Below are 16,759 nucleotides of genomic sequence, written 5' to 3'. Positions count from 1 at the left end.
CTCTATAAATACTAATGCTACCTTAACCACGTTATTGTTGGGGAATTGTACTACTGTTGGGACCAGATTTCAGCCCCTAAAAGCGTGTCCCAGATCTACACCTCTGAATTCACTCAGATAAGGGCCCTCGCAGACAAGGCTGATAGGTAGATAAACAGCTCCATTGGGTTTCATTGCAGCAGGGTGTAGTCTGATCTAAAAGAAAAGGTGTGTTCCTATTCAAGTCTGTTCAGTGTGGGTGTAGGAATGTAGTGAAGGTTCCTGCAGAGCTGCTGAAGATAGTTACTTCATTCTTGTAAGAAGACACAGCTCTGTGCTAGCTCCAGTTGAGGTTTGTCCAGTATAATTAATGTGGATGTTGATACAGGGTATAATTTTCTTTAAAGACAATTTATAATAACAGATACTGCCTATATTTTGTATAAGAATTTTACATCTATTTATAGATGAGAAAATGGAGAGGAAAGGGTGAAAGTTGAGTATAGGAAATAAATTTATTCTCCTCTTTGGAAACTCCAGTGGATATTGCTCCTGTGGAAGTGAGGTTCATAAGAGAGCCAGCCCGTGAATAACTGTGGGCTAGGAGAAGTGCAATCAGTAGCTGCGGTTAATCTCACAGCAGTGAAATCCCAGAGATCATGATTATCGCATATTTATGATGCACAGAGACTGAATGAGGAGTCTTGCGGAAAGAGATGCAGGTACAATAAAGGCTGAGTGGGCAGATGAGCTGGAGATTTACTGTCTAGCCCTTGATTCCTCAAGCCATGCCATGGTAGAACTGAAAGAGCTGACTGAAGGTGAGGAGCGGCTGGCCCTTGTGTGCTGCTGAGAAGGAAGGCTACCAAGCAGGGCCTAAGTCTGATCCATACCGGTTCCTATCTCAGTCCTAGAGGAACAGAAGTTAGGAACCCACCCTCTCAAGTGTATTGGGATCCTCTTGGGTCTCTGGAAAGTATGTGGAGAGTGAATGTGATAAAAGAGCATCTCTGGCCTATATTTAGGATATGACTACACTACAGTTAGATACCCCCAGCTGGCACAGGGCCAGAGCGGCATCCTGGGGCTTGGGTTAAGGGGCTGTTTAATTGCAGTGTAGTGGTTTGGGTTTCTGGTACAGCCTGAGCTCTGGGACCCTCCCACCTCTCAGGGTCTTAGAGCTGGGTTCCAACCCGAGCCTGAATGTCTACACACAATCAAACAGCCCCTTAGCACAAGCCCGGCAAGCTCAAGTCAGCTGGCACTGGCCCAGCTGCAGGTTTTTAATTGCAGTGTAGACATAGCCTTACTGGGTGGCTTATCCGACCCCCAATGTGAGGGGAAAGCTAGCAGGTGCATACAATGTGGTTTTCACCCTGAACCGGAAGGGTGGACATGGCCGATTGGGATCTCCTCCCCTGATATGGAGGAACAATAGGTCTTTAGAGCAAAGACATAAGGGTCTCAGTCCTAGGGGAGGAGACTGGTTGGTGTGCCATTAGTGGATGAATTGTGGATGCACTCTGTTGATGACCATGGTGGTGACAACCATAGCTCAGACTACATCTGAGGCCAAAGGTTGGCACCTGGGCCGGAGGAGACAGCAGATAAATCCCAGGACTGGGTGAGAGTTATTGTATTAGGTTGAAATGTGCTTTCCCTCTGCCTGGGGCTGCTCAGGATGGATCTGGCACTGCTCCTCCAAAGAACACACGGCTTTTACAGCTGACCTATTGGTAAGGATCCCCCTTCCCCATCTCTGGCTATTAATAACTATTAAAGAATTTCTATAGATATTAATGAAATGTCAAGAGTAATGGGTGATCAAATATGCGCAATACAACTGTGTGCTAATTAAAAATGATCAGCATTAATATTTGTGAATAGTAATTAATAGTGTGCTAATGACTGAATATTAGTGAGTTAATGAATATCAGTGCAGCCGGGTGCATATTAATGAGCGGTGATCAATGCTGATGAGGGCTGAAGTGAGGGGACCCCAATAGCAAGAGGCGGCTCCCCGCAGGCCTGCTTTGCTCTCGGAGGGCCGGGGCGGGGCCGGGGCGAGGAAATCCTCTGCTTCCCCCGCCTCCTGGCCCGGGCGTCCCCGAACTTCCAGGAGACTGCCCTGGCCGCGCCGCGTCCTTTGGTCCCTATGGCAACCCCGGGCCCGCGTTCTATTTCCATGGCAACTCCGGGCCCTCGGCGTCCCCGTTTCCGCAGCAACCACTGCCGGGGCCTGCCGCGCACCGCTTCCGCTCAGCTCCAGGGATACAGCCGCGGATCCGGAGCGGCGGCCAGTGGCGGCGCCGGGCCTGAGCCTGAGGCGCCCCGGGACCCCCATCCTCCGGACCTCGGACACCTCCACCCCATGAAACCCCTATTCTCAGGCCTGGGACCCCAGGAATCCTATACTCCAGGCCTGGGACACCCTTCTTCCACCCAGGGCCCCGATCCCCTGGATCTGAGACCCCTTTACCAGCTCCCCCCAGGTCTGAGATCCACCATCTCCTCAGGACCACCTTTCTCCCCATTTCTCCAGGCCTGAGGCCCCCCTATGGGCCACTCCGAGCCCTGCCTGTGTGTTGCATTACCAGGTGTTGCACAGAGGTTAGAAAACCTGTGCGCATGTGGGTTTGTCCTGCTTGGTCCCGGACCCCTGACTTTGAGCAATGAGTGAGTGGGATGACAAGAAGCCAGGACTGAGGCTGGAGGCTGCGATCCAGGTCAGTGAGTGGCTCCTCAACCTCTACTTTAATCTTCTTTCCTTTGCAGAGACCAGTGTGGGCAGGAAAGGGTTAAAGCAAGACTATTCTCCTGTGTGCTACAATGATCATGGCCAGGCAGGGGAAAAAAGAATTAAATCCATCCTGCCCATCCCCCCTCCCCCCCAAACTGTGGAGACAGGGCTGGGGAAGAGAGTTAAATCAACCCCATTTCCCAAAGTGCTGCAAAGATGAGGTTGGAGATAGGGGTGAAGAGTTAAATCAATCCCCCTCCCTCAGCTGAGCTGTGATTTGAGTCCTGAAGCATAGCATTCTAGCTGGGAGGACCAGCTAGACTCTTTTTAGGTGACAGATCTGAGGAACTGTCCCACACTGAGGTGTGGGAGGAGGTTTTGGAACAAATTGATACATTACAGGGTAATAAGTCACCAGGACCAGATAGTATCCACCCAAGAGTTTTGAAGGTACTCAAATGTGAAATTGCAGAACTGCTAACTGTGGTATGTAACCTATCATTTAAATCAGCCTCTGTGCGAGATGACTGGAGCAGGCCTGCCAACTGGGGGCAAAGAGGACATTTGCCGAGGGGCCCAGAGATTTGAAAGGGCCTGGGCGGATGGGAGGATAGATACGTATCCTCCTCTCCTCCACACACCCACCTTCCCCCCTGAGGCCCTCTCCGGGTGTGCTCTCCGCCCCTCCCTGAGCCGAGCTTGTTTGTTATGCGCCATGCATGTTCCCAAGCAGCTGAGGAGGCGATATCTGCTACCTCCTCAGCCACCCACAAACCTGTACGGTGCATAATAAATAAATTAAAACTTCCAGGGGAAGCCCACTCGGACCTCAGCCATCCCTTCCTAGGAGACTGTTCTGCCCTGTGGCCTGGAATTGCTGTTGGCGGGCCTGGACTGTAGGATAGCTAATGTGATGCCAATTTTTTAAAAAGAGTCCACAGTTGATCCCAGCAATTTCAGGCTGGTAAGTGTAACTTCAGTACTGGGCAAATTGGTTGAAAATATAGTAAAGAACAGAATTATCAGACACATAGATGAATACAATTTATTGGGGAAGAGTCAACATGGCTTTTGTAAAGAGAAATCATGCTTCACCAATCTACTAGAATTCTTTGAGGGGGTCAACAAGCATGTGGACAAGGGTGATCCAGTGGACATAGTGCGCCTAGATTTTCAGAAAGCCTTTGACAAGGTGCTTCACCAAAAGCTCTTAAACAAAGTATGTGGTCATGAGATAAGAGGGAAGGTCCTCTCCTGGATCAGTAACTGGTTAAAAGATAGGAAACAAGGGATAGGAATAAATAGCCAGTTTTCAGAATGGAGAGAGGTAAATAGCGGTGTCCCCCACAGGTCTGTGGTGGGACCAGTACTGTTCAACATATTCATAAATGATCTGGAAAAGGGGGTAAACAGTGAGGTGGCAAAATTTGCAGATGATACGAAACTACTCAAGATAGTTAAGTCCAAAGCAGTCTGCGAGGAGTTACAAAGAGCTCTCACAAAACTGGGTGACTAGGCAACAAAATGGCAGATGAACTTCAATGCTGATAAATGCAAAGTAATGCACATTGGAAAACATAATCCCAACTATACATATAAAATGAAGGGATCTAAATTAGCTGTTACCCCTCAAGAAAGAGATATTGGAGTCACTGTGGATAGTTCTCTGAAAACATCCACTCAATGTGCAGCGGCAGTCAAAAAAGCTAACAGAATGTTAAGAATCAAAAGGATAGTTAATAAGACAGAAAATATCCTATAAATCCATGATATGCCCACATCTTGAATACTATGCGCAGATCTGGTTGCCCCATCTCAAAAAAGATATATTGGAATTGGGAAAGATACAGAAAAGGACAATTAAAATGATTAGGGTATGGAAAAGCATCCATATGAGAGAGATTAATAAAACTGGGATTTATCAGCTTGGAAAAGAGACAACTAAGGGAGGATATGAAAGATCTATAAAAACATGAGTGGTGTAGAGAAAGTAAAGAAGGAAGTGTTATTTACTCCTTCTCCTAACATAGGAACTAGGGGTCACTAAATGAAATTAATAGGCAGCAGGTTTAAAATGAACAAAAGGAAGTATTTCTTCACACACACACAGTCAACTTGTGGAAATCCTTGCCAAAGGAGGTTGTGAAGGCCAAGAGTATAACGGGGTTCAAAAAAGAACTAGATAAGTTCATGGAGGACAGGTCCATCAATGGCTGTTAGCCAGGATAGGCAGGGATTGCTTTTTGCCAGAGGCTGGGAATGGCTGACAGGATGGATCACTTGACGATTACCTGTTTTGTTCATTCCCTCTGACGCACTTGACATTGGCCACTGTTGGGAGACAGAATACTGGGCTTGATGGACCATTGGTCTGACCCATTAGGGCCATTCTTATGAGTAGCACAGCAAATATTTAGCAGCTTAGGACAGCAGAAAATAAAACAAATGTAACGTCAAAATAACACCAAGACCCCTATGGTGGACTGGGGTAGGGAGCACAGACAATGAGAGGGCTGGGGAGAGGGGGTGGAACACATAATGCTGGGGCTCTGCTACATGACTTGGGCGCCCCTTCCACCTAACTTGGGTTTAAGATGCCACAATGAGGCTTGTTTGTGGGGTCTGGGGCTCTGCAGAGGAACTGGAGCCAGGGAACAATTTGAATTTCCGCAGCTGAGGAGATGGAGATGTACCAGCTCTCACTTGCCTAGAGGGAGGCCCTCACTTTATGGTTGTTTTGAGGCCATTTTAAAAGCCTCTTCCTCTTACGAAGGAGGATTTTCTGCATGTTTCAGTGAGTCTCACTCCATCTGGTCGGAAACATCCCTCCTTGCACGTGCTGTGGGTTGGCAGAAAGCCCATGGAAATGGCACTGGCTGGAATACCATCTGGGCAGTCATTGGGGAAAATTTGCCTAAATGGGCACAGATGCGGAGAAGAGTCTGAGCCACAGCAGCTCCTCCCCTCTGACAGACAAGTAAAAGCTCGGGCTTTCTTCCCCCGCAGTCCACCATCCCCTGCGGCCATGTGACCCACAGGTCAGACCCCTGTCTCGTTAATTGCTGTAGGCAGTATAGATGTTGCTGTTCCTAGTAACTGCTACCTTCACCTGCTACATTTTCCAGCTCCAACTTGCCATGTTGGTTTTGGCTCTTGTTAAATGGTTTGGCTGCAAATACAGGGTCTGGTGCTACCTCAGGTGTGTTTGGCTTGACGGCGGATGCTGGGATGTTGGTGCCTAGCAGCCCGGGTGCCATATGGTGGTGGGTTGCTAGGATACCAAAATGGACGGTGCCAGTACTCATCTGTGTGAGGCAGACACCGCTTTGTGGTTGTGAAATTTTATGCTGAGCTGATCTGTTCTGTGAGGTAAGCTAAATAAATGCAGATGTTTATCCTATAATCTATGCATGTCTCGGGTCCTGTACTGAGACTTCGCTTCCATGATCCTGCAAGCCCTTTGAATGCTTTTTGCATAAACATTTGGCTTATAGCATCCAAGAAATGAAATCTCAGTGTAATGGACACAGAGATTTATGTCAAAATAACGAAAAGCTGCAGAATTGGGGGTGGGTATTCTTTAGAGCTGTCATCACATCCAACGGCCGCTAGAGGGCAGCAAGATCTCAGCAGGAGGAAGGGAAAAGATGCCCCGGGAAACAGGATTCAAGAGGAGCTGGGAGCACCCAGCTGAGCTCTAGGCTCTAAGGGTGACCAGGGCAGTGATGTGCTGGAGGGGCTAAAATTCTGCCAAAAACCGAAGGGAGGGATTTCTCAGCTTGTCTCGGCTGGATGCTGCTAATTTGCCCCCACCAGGGACAGATGATCTCTAGGATCCATCAAAAACATTTTTTACAGATCAATCCAGGGCCAGATAGTTTTTAAAAATGTTCCCAGCAGCTGATTTAAACTGAATAAATATAATTAAAAATGAAACGTTTGTGTGTGGCTCTTACAACCACTGTCACAGCCAACTGGAGCCCTGCATTTTGTGGGGCAAGCTGCAGTTTCTTTGAAAACCTGGAATCAAGCTCAGGGGTTTTGAAATAGAATCCCTACTTATCTGCACCAAGAGGTGAAGAGGAATCTTGTTCTTGTGTTGCTGGTTGTGGCCCTGGCTGCTAATACATGTGGTATCCCAGGCCCCTTTGCCCACCTAGAGTCTCGTTGAAGTCAGTGGGAATCCATGCTAGCAAGGGGTCCATATCAGCATATAGATTTGCAGGACTACAACTGTGCAGCCCCCTAACAGTGTAACACTCCCCCTGCATAAAGGATCGCTGTCCTTAGGTAGCTCCATCTTGCTCCAGGGGATTGTTCTGTCCCCCACTCAGAGTCAGCTCTGTCGTTTTCACGTGGTTACTGGTGGTACTACAATTCTGTCACCCATTGTCAATAGCACAGCAGTGCCCCACTCACACACACTGCTGCTGGTCAGGCCTCTTTAGAGCACTGAAACTCACCAGGATCGCCAGAGCAACACGCAGGAGTCTCGCAAAAGACTAAACCATTGGCAACATTCCCCTCAGATCCTGATCTTTATATTGTCTTTTTAAATAAAACACCCCCTGCCCTGTTTCTGAAACTCCAGAGCATCCCTGTGTTCTAGGCAGTTGGGTCTTTTTAACAGTGAGAGGAATTTAGGTCTCTTTGGACTCCTGGCCTATAAATTCTGGGATCTCTGTTCACCCCCTGGAGTGAATCTGGCCAGTAGAGAAGTGACTTGGCCAGTCATCTGAGAATTTGATAGTTTGCATTCAGTGGAAAACCTGGGCAAAGAGATGAAACTCTATCTAAAAGTGACCAAAATTCAAGTTAAGACAAATTCCTGGTGGAAGTAAATTCCTGGGCTCACAGCTGAGAAATCCCCACCCATCGCCTTGAACACTGGATGCTTAGATCCTGCATCTGGATGAGCATAGGTTGCACGGTGTGTAGGATATGGAGAATCAGTCTTTTAGGGGCCACAGCCATTTAGGGCCCTGCCCTTTGAATTTCATTTGGGAATCTCCTGGGCTGGAGCCAATCAAGCTGCCGGCCTCCTTCAAAAGGAGAAGGGCTGAATTCTGCCCCAAGCCAACTTTTGGAGGGGCTTTGGTGGGTAGAGCCAAGCAGAGCTCATTGTCAGAGTCGAGCCTAGAGGTAAGTAAGCCATGGATATCTGAGGCAAGGGAAGGGCCATATCTGAGAAAAGGAGGCATCAGCCCTGCCAGCTGAGGCAGTTTTGGGTCATACTTAACCCTTTACAACCTCCTAGGAGAGGAAGGAGGTACAACGGGGCTTTGTGATGCAGAGGGTCCAGTTCTATAAGTTGCTATGTGCTGCACAATCTCAGCTGGCAGCGAGATCAACCCCTAGAAGATGCTCGGCTCCTGGCAGGATGGGGCTGAGCATTTGCTATCCTGCACTGCTGGTTTAGGACACTGATGCCTTTCCCTGCCATAGCAAGCCCCCTTCACATTAGTGAGGGTCACTGTACTTCAGCCTGCTTTAAGTGCAATGGCAATAATGATGTGACAGTGACCTCGCTTGCCCTTGGCCCTGCTGACTGAGATATGTACAGCATCAGCTCAGCACAGGACACATCCACTATCAGGGCCCCATTTCCTGTGTGTGCAGAGACGAGGACTTATTGATCTGCTAGTTTTTGTCCATCTCTCCTTCTGTGATTCACCCTAACAAAGGGAAAAAGACAGCATCAGGCAGAGCCAGCACCATTCAGATACTGCACCCGTGGCTACTCCAGCTGTGTTGAAATCCCCAGCTCCAATGGGAGTTGGTTTCCTTCGGTCCCGTTCACTGCACTGCAACTTCTATGCTCCAGCTGGAATCCATTACCCAGCCAGTGCCAAAGCATTTGCATCAATTCTGATGCTAAGAGGTGGCCTGAAAGTTATAAATGACTCAAGTTTTTGTGTGCCTTGCAGTTTCCCTGCTAACATGTGGCATCTGTGTGTAAAAGGGGAAACCCCAGAACAGCAAGGAGTGGGTGGAGGAGGAATGGGGTTGTTGTTAAAGGGACAGCATCAGCTTAAAATTCACACTGCTCTCTGCACATTTTTTACCTACTGTTGTTATAAACAACACCTCAGAGGCCCAGAACTGTAGGAGATTAGGGGGCAAACCAATATTTCTCTCCATCTTTCCCAGTTGGATTGCTCTGTGCCTTTAACAGAACTTGCAGAGTCAGTTTAACTGTTTCCCTTGAACAGCCAGTTAGGCCCTGATCCTGCAAACATGGAAGCATGTACAGAACTTGACTCTTCTGAATAGCTCCTTGACTCCTAGGGAGTCTATTTCTATTTCAGGCATGTGCTCAACTGTTTCCAGAATTGGGGCCTTAGTCCATCTGGTTCCCCTCATGTTGTGTGGGTCCCTAGCTGTTAGTTAGAACAAGCAGCTACTGCTGCTGAGGAATGAGTGAAGTGCTCGAACTACGGGAGGGTGGATTTGTCCTGCTTCCATTTCAGCCTCTAGGGGCACAATTGCTACAGTTTCATGCCCCCGTTTTAGCACAGATTTATATTTGCGGGTAGCGGTGGATAATCAACTGAACATGAGCTCCCAGCTATGGCCAAATGGGCTAATGCGATCCTGAGATGCATAACCAGGGGAATCTCGAGGAGTCAGAGCAGAGAGGCTATTTTACCTCTGCATTTGACAGTGGGGTGACTGCTGCTGGGACCCTGTGTCCAGTGCTGGTGCCCACAATTCAAACAGGAAGTGATATATTGGAGATGGTTCAGAGAAGAATCACAAGAATGATTAAAGGGTGAAAAAACCCACCTTACAGTGACAGATGCGAGGAGCTCAGTCTATTTTGCTTAACAAAGAGAAGTTAAGGGGTGACTTGATCACAGCCTTTAAGTACCTACATGGGGAACAAATACACGATAATGGGTGCTTCGGACTAGCAGACAAAGATATAACAGGACACAGTGGCTGGAAGCTGAAGCTAGACAAATTCAGACCGGAAATAAGGTGCACATTTGTAATGGTGATGGTAATTAGCCCTTGGAATCATTTACCAAGGGCTGTGATGGATTCTCCATCACTGGCAATTTCTAAATCCAGATGGGCTATTTTTCTAAAAGCTCTGCTCTAGGAATTATCTGGGGGAAGTTCTCTGGCCTGTGCTATGCAGGGGATCAGTGGTCCCTCCTGGCCTTGGAATTGATGACTAGATGGCCTTTCCCTTTTGAGGAAGTTTCCTCTCATTTTGTAGCAATTCCTTGAGCACTTCTCAGTCACAGGATGCTGTTGAAGGGGAGGAAGGGCTGATCTGAGGGCTGGGTCAGAGGGAGACATGGGGATCCCTATAACGTAGTAGGTACAAGCACTGGTCTTCCTCCCTTTGGATCAGAGCTCAGTTCAGCCGATCTGAGTGAGATCGGTCTGGTGGCCTGAGCTCAATATCAGCGAGAGAAATGGCCACACCATCAAATGCCATTTGGCAAACTTAGTTCTACAGGCTCGTGGGACTGTGCTGCCCGGAAGGCGTAGAGAGGGGGGTCCTACCGGGGAAGAGGGGTGTCTAGCAGCAGGGCTGCATGGGCAGTCTCACGGTCCATTGCTGCTGGGTTTGTAGCCTTTAGAAGCGCAAAGAAGCTACTTAACAATTCTGGGGCTTGATGGTGACCTCCTTGGAGGCCTCCTCTTCCTGCCACCCCAGTCCTGAAAAGGCTTTCTCTGGTAGTGAGAGCCATTTTTAGCTCAGCCACAGGATTGGCTGAAGATTAGTACAAGGCCTTCCCTTGTCCCAGGGCTGTGTGCAGGCCCAGCAGCGTCACTGGAATCATAGAATCATAGAATATTAGAGTTGGAAGGGACCTCAGGAGGTCATCTAGTCCAACCCCCTGCTCAAAGCAGGACTAACCTCAGCTATATCATCCCAGCCAGGGCTTTGTCAACCCTCAGCTTAAAAACCTCTAAGGATGGAGATTCCACCACCTCCCTAGGTAACCCATTCCAGTGCTTCACCACCCGCCTAGTGAAAAACTTTTTCCTAATGTCCAACCTAGACCTCCCGCCCTGCAACTTGAGACCGTTGCTCCTTGTTCTGTCATCTGCCACCACCGAGAACAGCCTAGCCCCATCCTCCCTGGAACCCCCTTTCAGGTAGTTAAAGGCCGCTATCAAATCTCCCCTCATTCTTCTCTTTTGCAGACTAAACAAGCCAGTTCCCTCAGCCTCTCCTCATAAGTCCTGTGCTCCAGCCCCCTAATCATTTTTGTTGCCCTCCGCTGGACTCTCTCCAACTTGTCCGCATCCTTTTTGTAGTGGGGGGCCCAAAACTGGACACAATATTCTAAATGCGGCCTCACCAATGCTGAATAGAGGGGAATAATCACTTCCCGTGACCTGCTGGCAATGCATCTCCTAATGCAGCCCAATATGCTATTAGCCTTCTTGACAACCAGGGCACACTGCTGACTCATATCCAGCTTTTTATCCACTGTAACCCCCAGGTCCTTTTCTGCAGAACTGCTGCCTAGCTCGTCAGTCCCCAGTCTATAGCTGTGCATGGAGCAGTACCCTTTGTTTTATAATACCCTGTGACTGTGAAATTCCCTCTGAGGTCTTGTCTACTGGCAGGATTTTTAAGGTGGTGGAAGACAATAAGGGAATTATCTTTCAAGCACAAGATTCTGCTCTTGGGAACTTGGGTGTAAATCCTGAGGTGACTACAGCAGAGTCACTCTGGTTTTTGATGCTAGCGCAACTGAGAGCAGAACATGGCGCTTTCCTTCCTAAGTGTAGTACTTTGCCACTTATCTATATTGAATTTCATCTTGTTGAATTCAGACCAATTCTCCAATTTGTCAAGGTTGTTTTGAATTCTGATTCTGCCATACAAAGTGCTTGCAACCCCTCCCATCCTGATGTCATCTGCAGATTGTATAAGCATACTGTCTACTACATTACCCAAGTCATTAATGAAAATGTTAAATAGTACCGGACCAAGAACTGACCCGTGTGGGATCCCACTAGATGCGTCCTCCCAGATTGACAACGAATCATTGATAACTACTCTTTGGGTACAGTCTGTTCACCCAGTGTATAGTAATTTAATCTAGACCATATTTCCATAGTTTGCTTATGAGAATGTCATGTGGGACTGTGTCAAAAGCCTTACTAAAATCAAGACTGCAGAAGAGAAGAATGAGGGGAGATTTGATAGCAGCCTTTAACTACCTGAAAGGGGGTTCCAGGAGGATGGAGCTAGGCTGTTCTCAGTGGTGGCAGATGACAGAACAAGAAGCAATGGTCTCAAATTGCAGTGGGGGAGATCTAGGTTGGACATTGGGAAAAAGTTTTTTACTAGGAGCGTGATGAAGCACTGGAATGGATTACCTAGAGAGGTGGTGGAATCGCCATCTTTAGAGGTTTTTAAACTGTGACTTGACAAAACCCTCGCTGGGATTATTTAGCTGAGGTTAGTCCTGCTTTGAGCAGGAGGTTGGACTAGATGACCTCCTGAGGTCCCTTCTAACTCTATGATTCTATGAAGACACATCATGTTTACAGCTTCCAACCATAAGGCCAGTAACACTGTCAAAGAAGGAAATTAGGTTGGTTTTGCATGATTTGTTCTTGACAAATCCATGCTGGCTATTTCTTATAACCCTGTTATCCTCTAGGTGCTTACAAATGATTGTTTAATAATTTGTTCCAGTATCTTTCCAGATATTAAAGTTAAGATGACTGGTCTATAATTCCCCGGATCCTCTTTGTTACCTTTTTTTAAAGATAGGTGCTATGTTTGCCCTTCTCCAGTCCTGTGGGATATCACTTGTCCTCCATGAGTTCTCAAAGATAATTGTTAACGGTTCCAAAATTTTGTCAGTTAGCTCCTTAAGTATCCTAGGATGAATTTCATCAGGCCCTCCCGGCTTGAATACATCTAACTTATCTGTTCTTTCCTTATTTTGGCTTGTGTTCCTTCCTTCTTGTTGTTAATATTAATTGGGTTGAATATCTGGTTGCCATTAATCTTTTTTTGGAAGACTGAAGCAAAATAGGCATTAAACACCTCCACCTTCTTGATGTCATCAGTTACCGGTTCTCCTTTCCTGCTGAGTAGAGGACCTTCACTTTTCTTCATCTTTCTCTTGCTCCTAATATATTTAGAGAACCTCTTCTCATTGCTTTGCATGTCCCTTGCTAAGTGTAACTCATTTTGTGCCTCAGGTCATGTCTACACTTACAAGCTGACAGCGGCACAGCTCTTCTGATACACCTGCGCCACTGTAAGAGGCCTTGTGTAGCCACATTGTGCCGATGGGAGAGAGCTCTCCCGTCGACATAATAAAACCAGCTCAATGAGTGGCGGTGGCTGTCAGCAGGGAAGCTTCTCCTGCCAACATTGCACTGTGCACACAAGCGCTTATACCTGCAAATCTTATGTTGCTCGGGGTGTGTTTTTTCACACCCCTGAGCAACAGAAGTTTTGCCAACATATTTGCTTGTGTAGAGATGATCTAAGTCTTTTTTATTTTCTCCGTACATGCTTGTGCTATTCCTTGTACTTCTCCTTAGCAACTGATATGTGTTTCCACTTTTTGTAAGATTCCAAGAACTACCAAGCCTGGAAGTGAATGATACTGCATGGGAAGGGTGGACTTCCCAATTCTCCAATGCTGTAGCATCTCTTGATTTGGAGATGGAAACACCTCACAAACCCGCTCAGTAGCCTGAGACTCAGACAGCCTGTCTGGTTTTGCTGAGAGAGGGAATCCCAGCAAAGGCACAACATTAATTACTCTTTAATGTTTATAACACTGTCCAAATTTTACATGTTTAATATACAGGCCCTGATCTTGCAAATCTTCTCATGATGGTCCAGCACCACCACAAGGGAGGTTGCTTGTGTTCTTGAACAAGCCAGTCCTCTGCACTGCACAGTCCTGAGGCCTTGTCTTCACTGCTCCAGAAGGTGTATTTTACCTCAGGATAACTAAGGCACTTGAGCTGTCCTGGGGTACAAACACAGTGAAGACCAGGGATTGTAGTTTTACTGTGTGGTTACCCAGGCAAGGGCAACCCCAGCTGGGACTTTCCTGCCCCGCAAAAATATCAATATATCAAATAAAATTTCCCATCCCAACTCAGTACAGAAAATAGAAATCTTGAAAATCGTTGTGAACTGAAAATCTGTTAAAAATGTTGGTTTGGATCAATCACAATGTTTTGCTTCAATAATTTTGAAATATTTCATTTTGATTTTTGACAATTTTAATTACCAGTTTAATTTTTTTTTAAACTATGATTACCTTACATTTTGAAACACAACTCTTTTCGAATTGGAAAACTGGAATTTTCTATGTTGAATGTGTCAAAACAAAATGGTTTAACAATTCCAAAACTTTATTTTTTCAAAACTTTTTCAAGTGGAGAAATTGGTTGAAACTGACCCTTTCCTGCCAAAAGTTTTGGTTTTGATTAATCAACATTTTTTACACACCTCCCTTCACTCCCCCCTGGCAAAAAAAATATGTTTTGTTGGAAAATTCCCAACCAGCTCTAGTATTTTTTACCTCAGGGTAACTAAAGGTGGGAGCTACCCTGAGGGAAAAACACAGTGAACATCAGGCTCTTCAGTTTTACCCTGAGGTAACCCGCTGAGGTCAGCCCTATACCTTCGCCCGGGGTTGGCTTTGCCTAGTTTACCTCACAGTACAACTATTGCTACTGTGCACGGTCTTCACCGGGCTTTTTCCCTCAGAATAGCTCACATGCATTAGTTACCTGAGGTAAAAACACCTTTGTTAGCAGTGAAGACAAGGGTTGAGGCCCAGTCTACACTTAAAAATTCGATTGATCTAGCTACTTGGCGCAGGGCAGTGACAAATTTTGCGCCCTTAGCGCCGAAGTTAGGTTGACCTGACGCCCCAAGGTAGGCACAGCTAAATCAATGGCAGGTTTCTTCCGTTGACCTAGCTACCACCTCTCAGGGAGTGGATTGACTACATTGATGGGAAACCCCTCCTCTCCAGACTCGTGGTCCTGCGCTGGGGGAGGGGGGTGGCTGGGCCATGCCAGGACTGCAGGGGCAGGCCTGTTCTGGAAGCAGGCAGCTGGGCTGGAGTCACCTGGAAAACGTAGCCTCCTGAAGCGCTACCTATGGGGATAGCGGAGGGCATGGGACAGGTGCGTGTTTTTCTGCTCCAGCCAGGGCATGCTCACATCCAGCGACAGCGGGATGGGCTCTGCCAGTCTCCTGCACTCTGGTTTGGTTGGTATCTACTCCGAGTGCATGAGTGCCTGACGAGGGTTTAGCCAAGGGTAACGTCCAGCTATGTTTCAGAAACTAGAGGACACGGTCCTGAGCCCAGAGGCCAGCAAGGAGGACAAGACACTGACGGTACGGGGAGAGGGGAACCAAGCCACGCCCACCCCGGTCCCAGCCAGGATACGGCAGATCATCACGGAGAGCCTGGCGGAGGAGTCATCCCAAGGTACAGGATGGGCCAGGAAGCGGGTTGTGAGTGTACGTCTCAGCTCCGAGAAGGCCTGCAGGAAAGTCAGCCCTGCTGTGGGGAATGGATTGAGTGGGAGCAATGGGGCTGGTGGGTGGGACGGATTGTTAAGGGGTCCATTCAGCTAGCTGGAAAGATCTGGGTATTTTTAAATGACCCAAACCTGCCCCCTGGAGCCTGCAGAGGAATGCTTTAAACATTAAATAAGTAAACTGAATTTAACTCTCACCATCCCAGGTCAGAGTAACCAGTCAGTTTATTCTGAGTGTGTGGAAAAAACGAGGGAAGTGTTTTAGGTGGTTTGTGGCAGTGCTGGAAGAGACACAGGATCGACTTTGTACCTGATTGTCAGCAACATGTGACACAGGAGAGTGACAGCAAACCTGCCCTTCCCTGTAAAAAGGGAGCAGGTATCCATTACCATGGTAATATTTATATACTGTCACACTGAGAGGCCCCCAGCTCAGATCAGAGCCCCATTGAGGTAGGTGCTGTACACCCAGCTCCTGCTTCAAAGAGCTTACAGTCTAAATAGAGAAAGGAAGGATTCTTATCCCCATTTTACAGATGAGAAACTGAGGCAAAGAGAGATTAAGTAACTCTCCCAAGGGTGCATGTGCAGTCTGTGACCCCAGATCTTCTGATTCCCAGTTCAGTAGCTTAATCACAAGGCCATTATTTTCTGCCATGAAGGCTGATTCCACAGCTAGCTGGGATGTGGCCTGGACCTTCTCACACCGCTAATCCACCTTTCTTGCTCCTTCCAGCTCCATGGGAAACAACCTCTCCACTCAACATGCAAGAAGAAAACCGTATGCTGCAAAAGGAGCTCTCGCGCCTCGAGGACTTGCTGGCACACACCCGAGCAGAGAAGGATGAGTTGGCGAGCAAGCACCATGCCATCAGCGAGAGGGTGAGCTCTGGGCTTCAATCCATCTGAATCCCTTTGGGCGTGGCACAATCTCTGCCAGGTTGGCCAGCTGGTTTCTCGGATGGGTGCCCCTTTTGACCTGGCATTTCATGAAAGCTGATGGACAGTCACTAAGAAACAAACAGGAAGGAAATGTGGAATTCATCGTGGGTACGCAAAGCATTGGGGGAGATCCTGAGCAGGGGTAAATCAGAAGCCAGTGGAGTTAAACTGACACACAGCAGCTGAAGGTCACACCCAGCTCCTATATTTAAACTACCCATTGGCCACACCCCCCTCTGGAGCCTCCAGTAGGATGATTTCTTCCCAGTTCTTTCAGTGCACAATGATCAGTCAGTTCATGTCTATGTCAGCACCCACCTGGCACAGTAATTCTAGCTGCAGTTGGGATAGGGGAGGGATGGAGAGGAAAAACTCGAGAAAGAAATCTGTGCAATTGGCCTGATTTCCTAAGACTAGTTTTTCTAGCTCTATATGGAAATTTATCATCTCTCTTATCCTGGCAGAAAGGTATTCTGTAATGCTGAGAGTAATGGAGGCAGCCACTCCTCCCCCGGAGGAGGGCTGGCTGGTGGCAGGAAGTATAGCTGCTGGTAAGATGGGAAAAACTCTTGGATAGATTTTAGGGCC

General features: G+C 47.6%; 1 protein-coding gene across 1 annotated transcript in view; it reads left to right on the top strand.

Moving 5' to 3' along the window:
- The first annotated feature begins 2,264 nt into the window (after positions 1 to 2,264).
- Positions 2,265 to 16,759, top strand: part of CROCC2 (ciliary rootlet coiled-coil, rootletin family member 2) — an 87,983-nt gene continuing 73,488 nt past the window's right edge. The window contains exons 1-3 of the mRNA XM_067539021.1: positions 2,265 to 2,705; positions 15,027 to 15,177; positions 15,966 to 16,111. Coding sequence (XP_067395122.1) covers positions 2,652 to 2,705; positions 15,027 to 15,177; positions 15,966 to 16,111 — 351 coding nt within the window. The 5' untranslated portion in view covers positions 2,265 to 2,651. The remainder of the gene's footprint in view (positions 2,706 to 15,026; positions 15,178 to 15,965; positions 16,112 to 16,759) is intronic.

The sequence above is a fragment of the Emydura macquarii genome, unplaced genomic scaffold, assembly GCF_026122565.2.
Source record: "Emydura macquarii macquarii isolate MOO-44397 ecotype Brisbane River unplaced genomic scaffold, CSIRO-AGI_Emac_v2 contig_499, whole genome shotgun sequence".
NCBI lineage: Eukaryota > Metazoa > Chordata > Testudines > Chelidae > Emydura > Emydura macquarii.
This window is presented reverse-complemented; position numbering and strand designations above follow the sequence as displayed.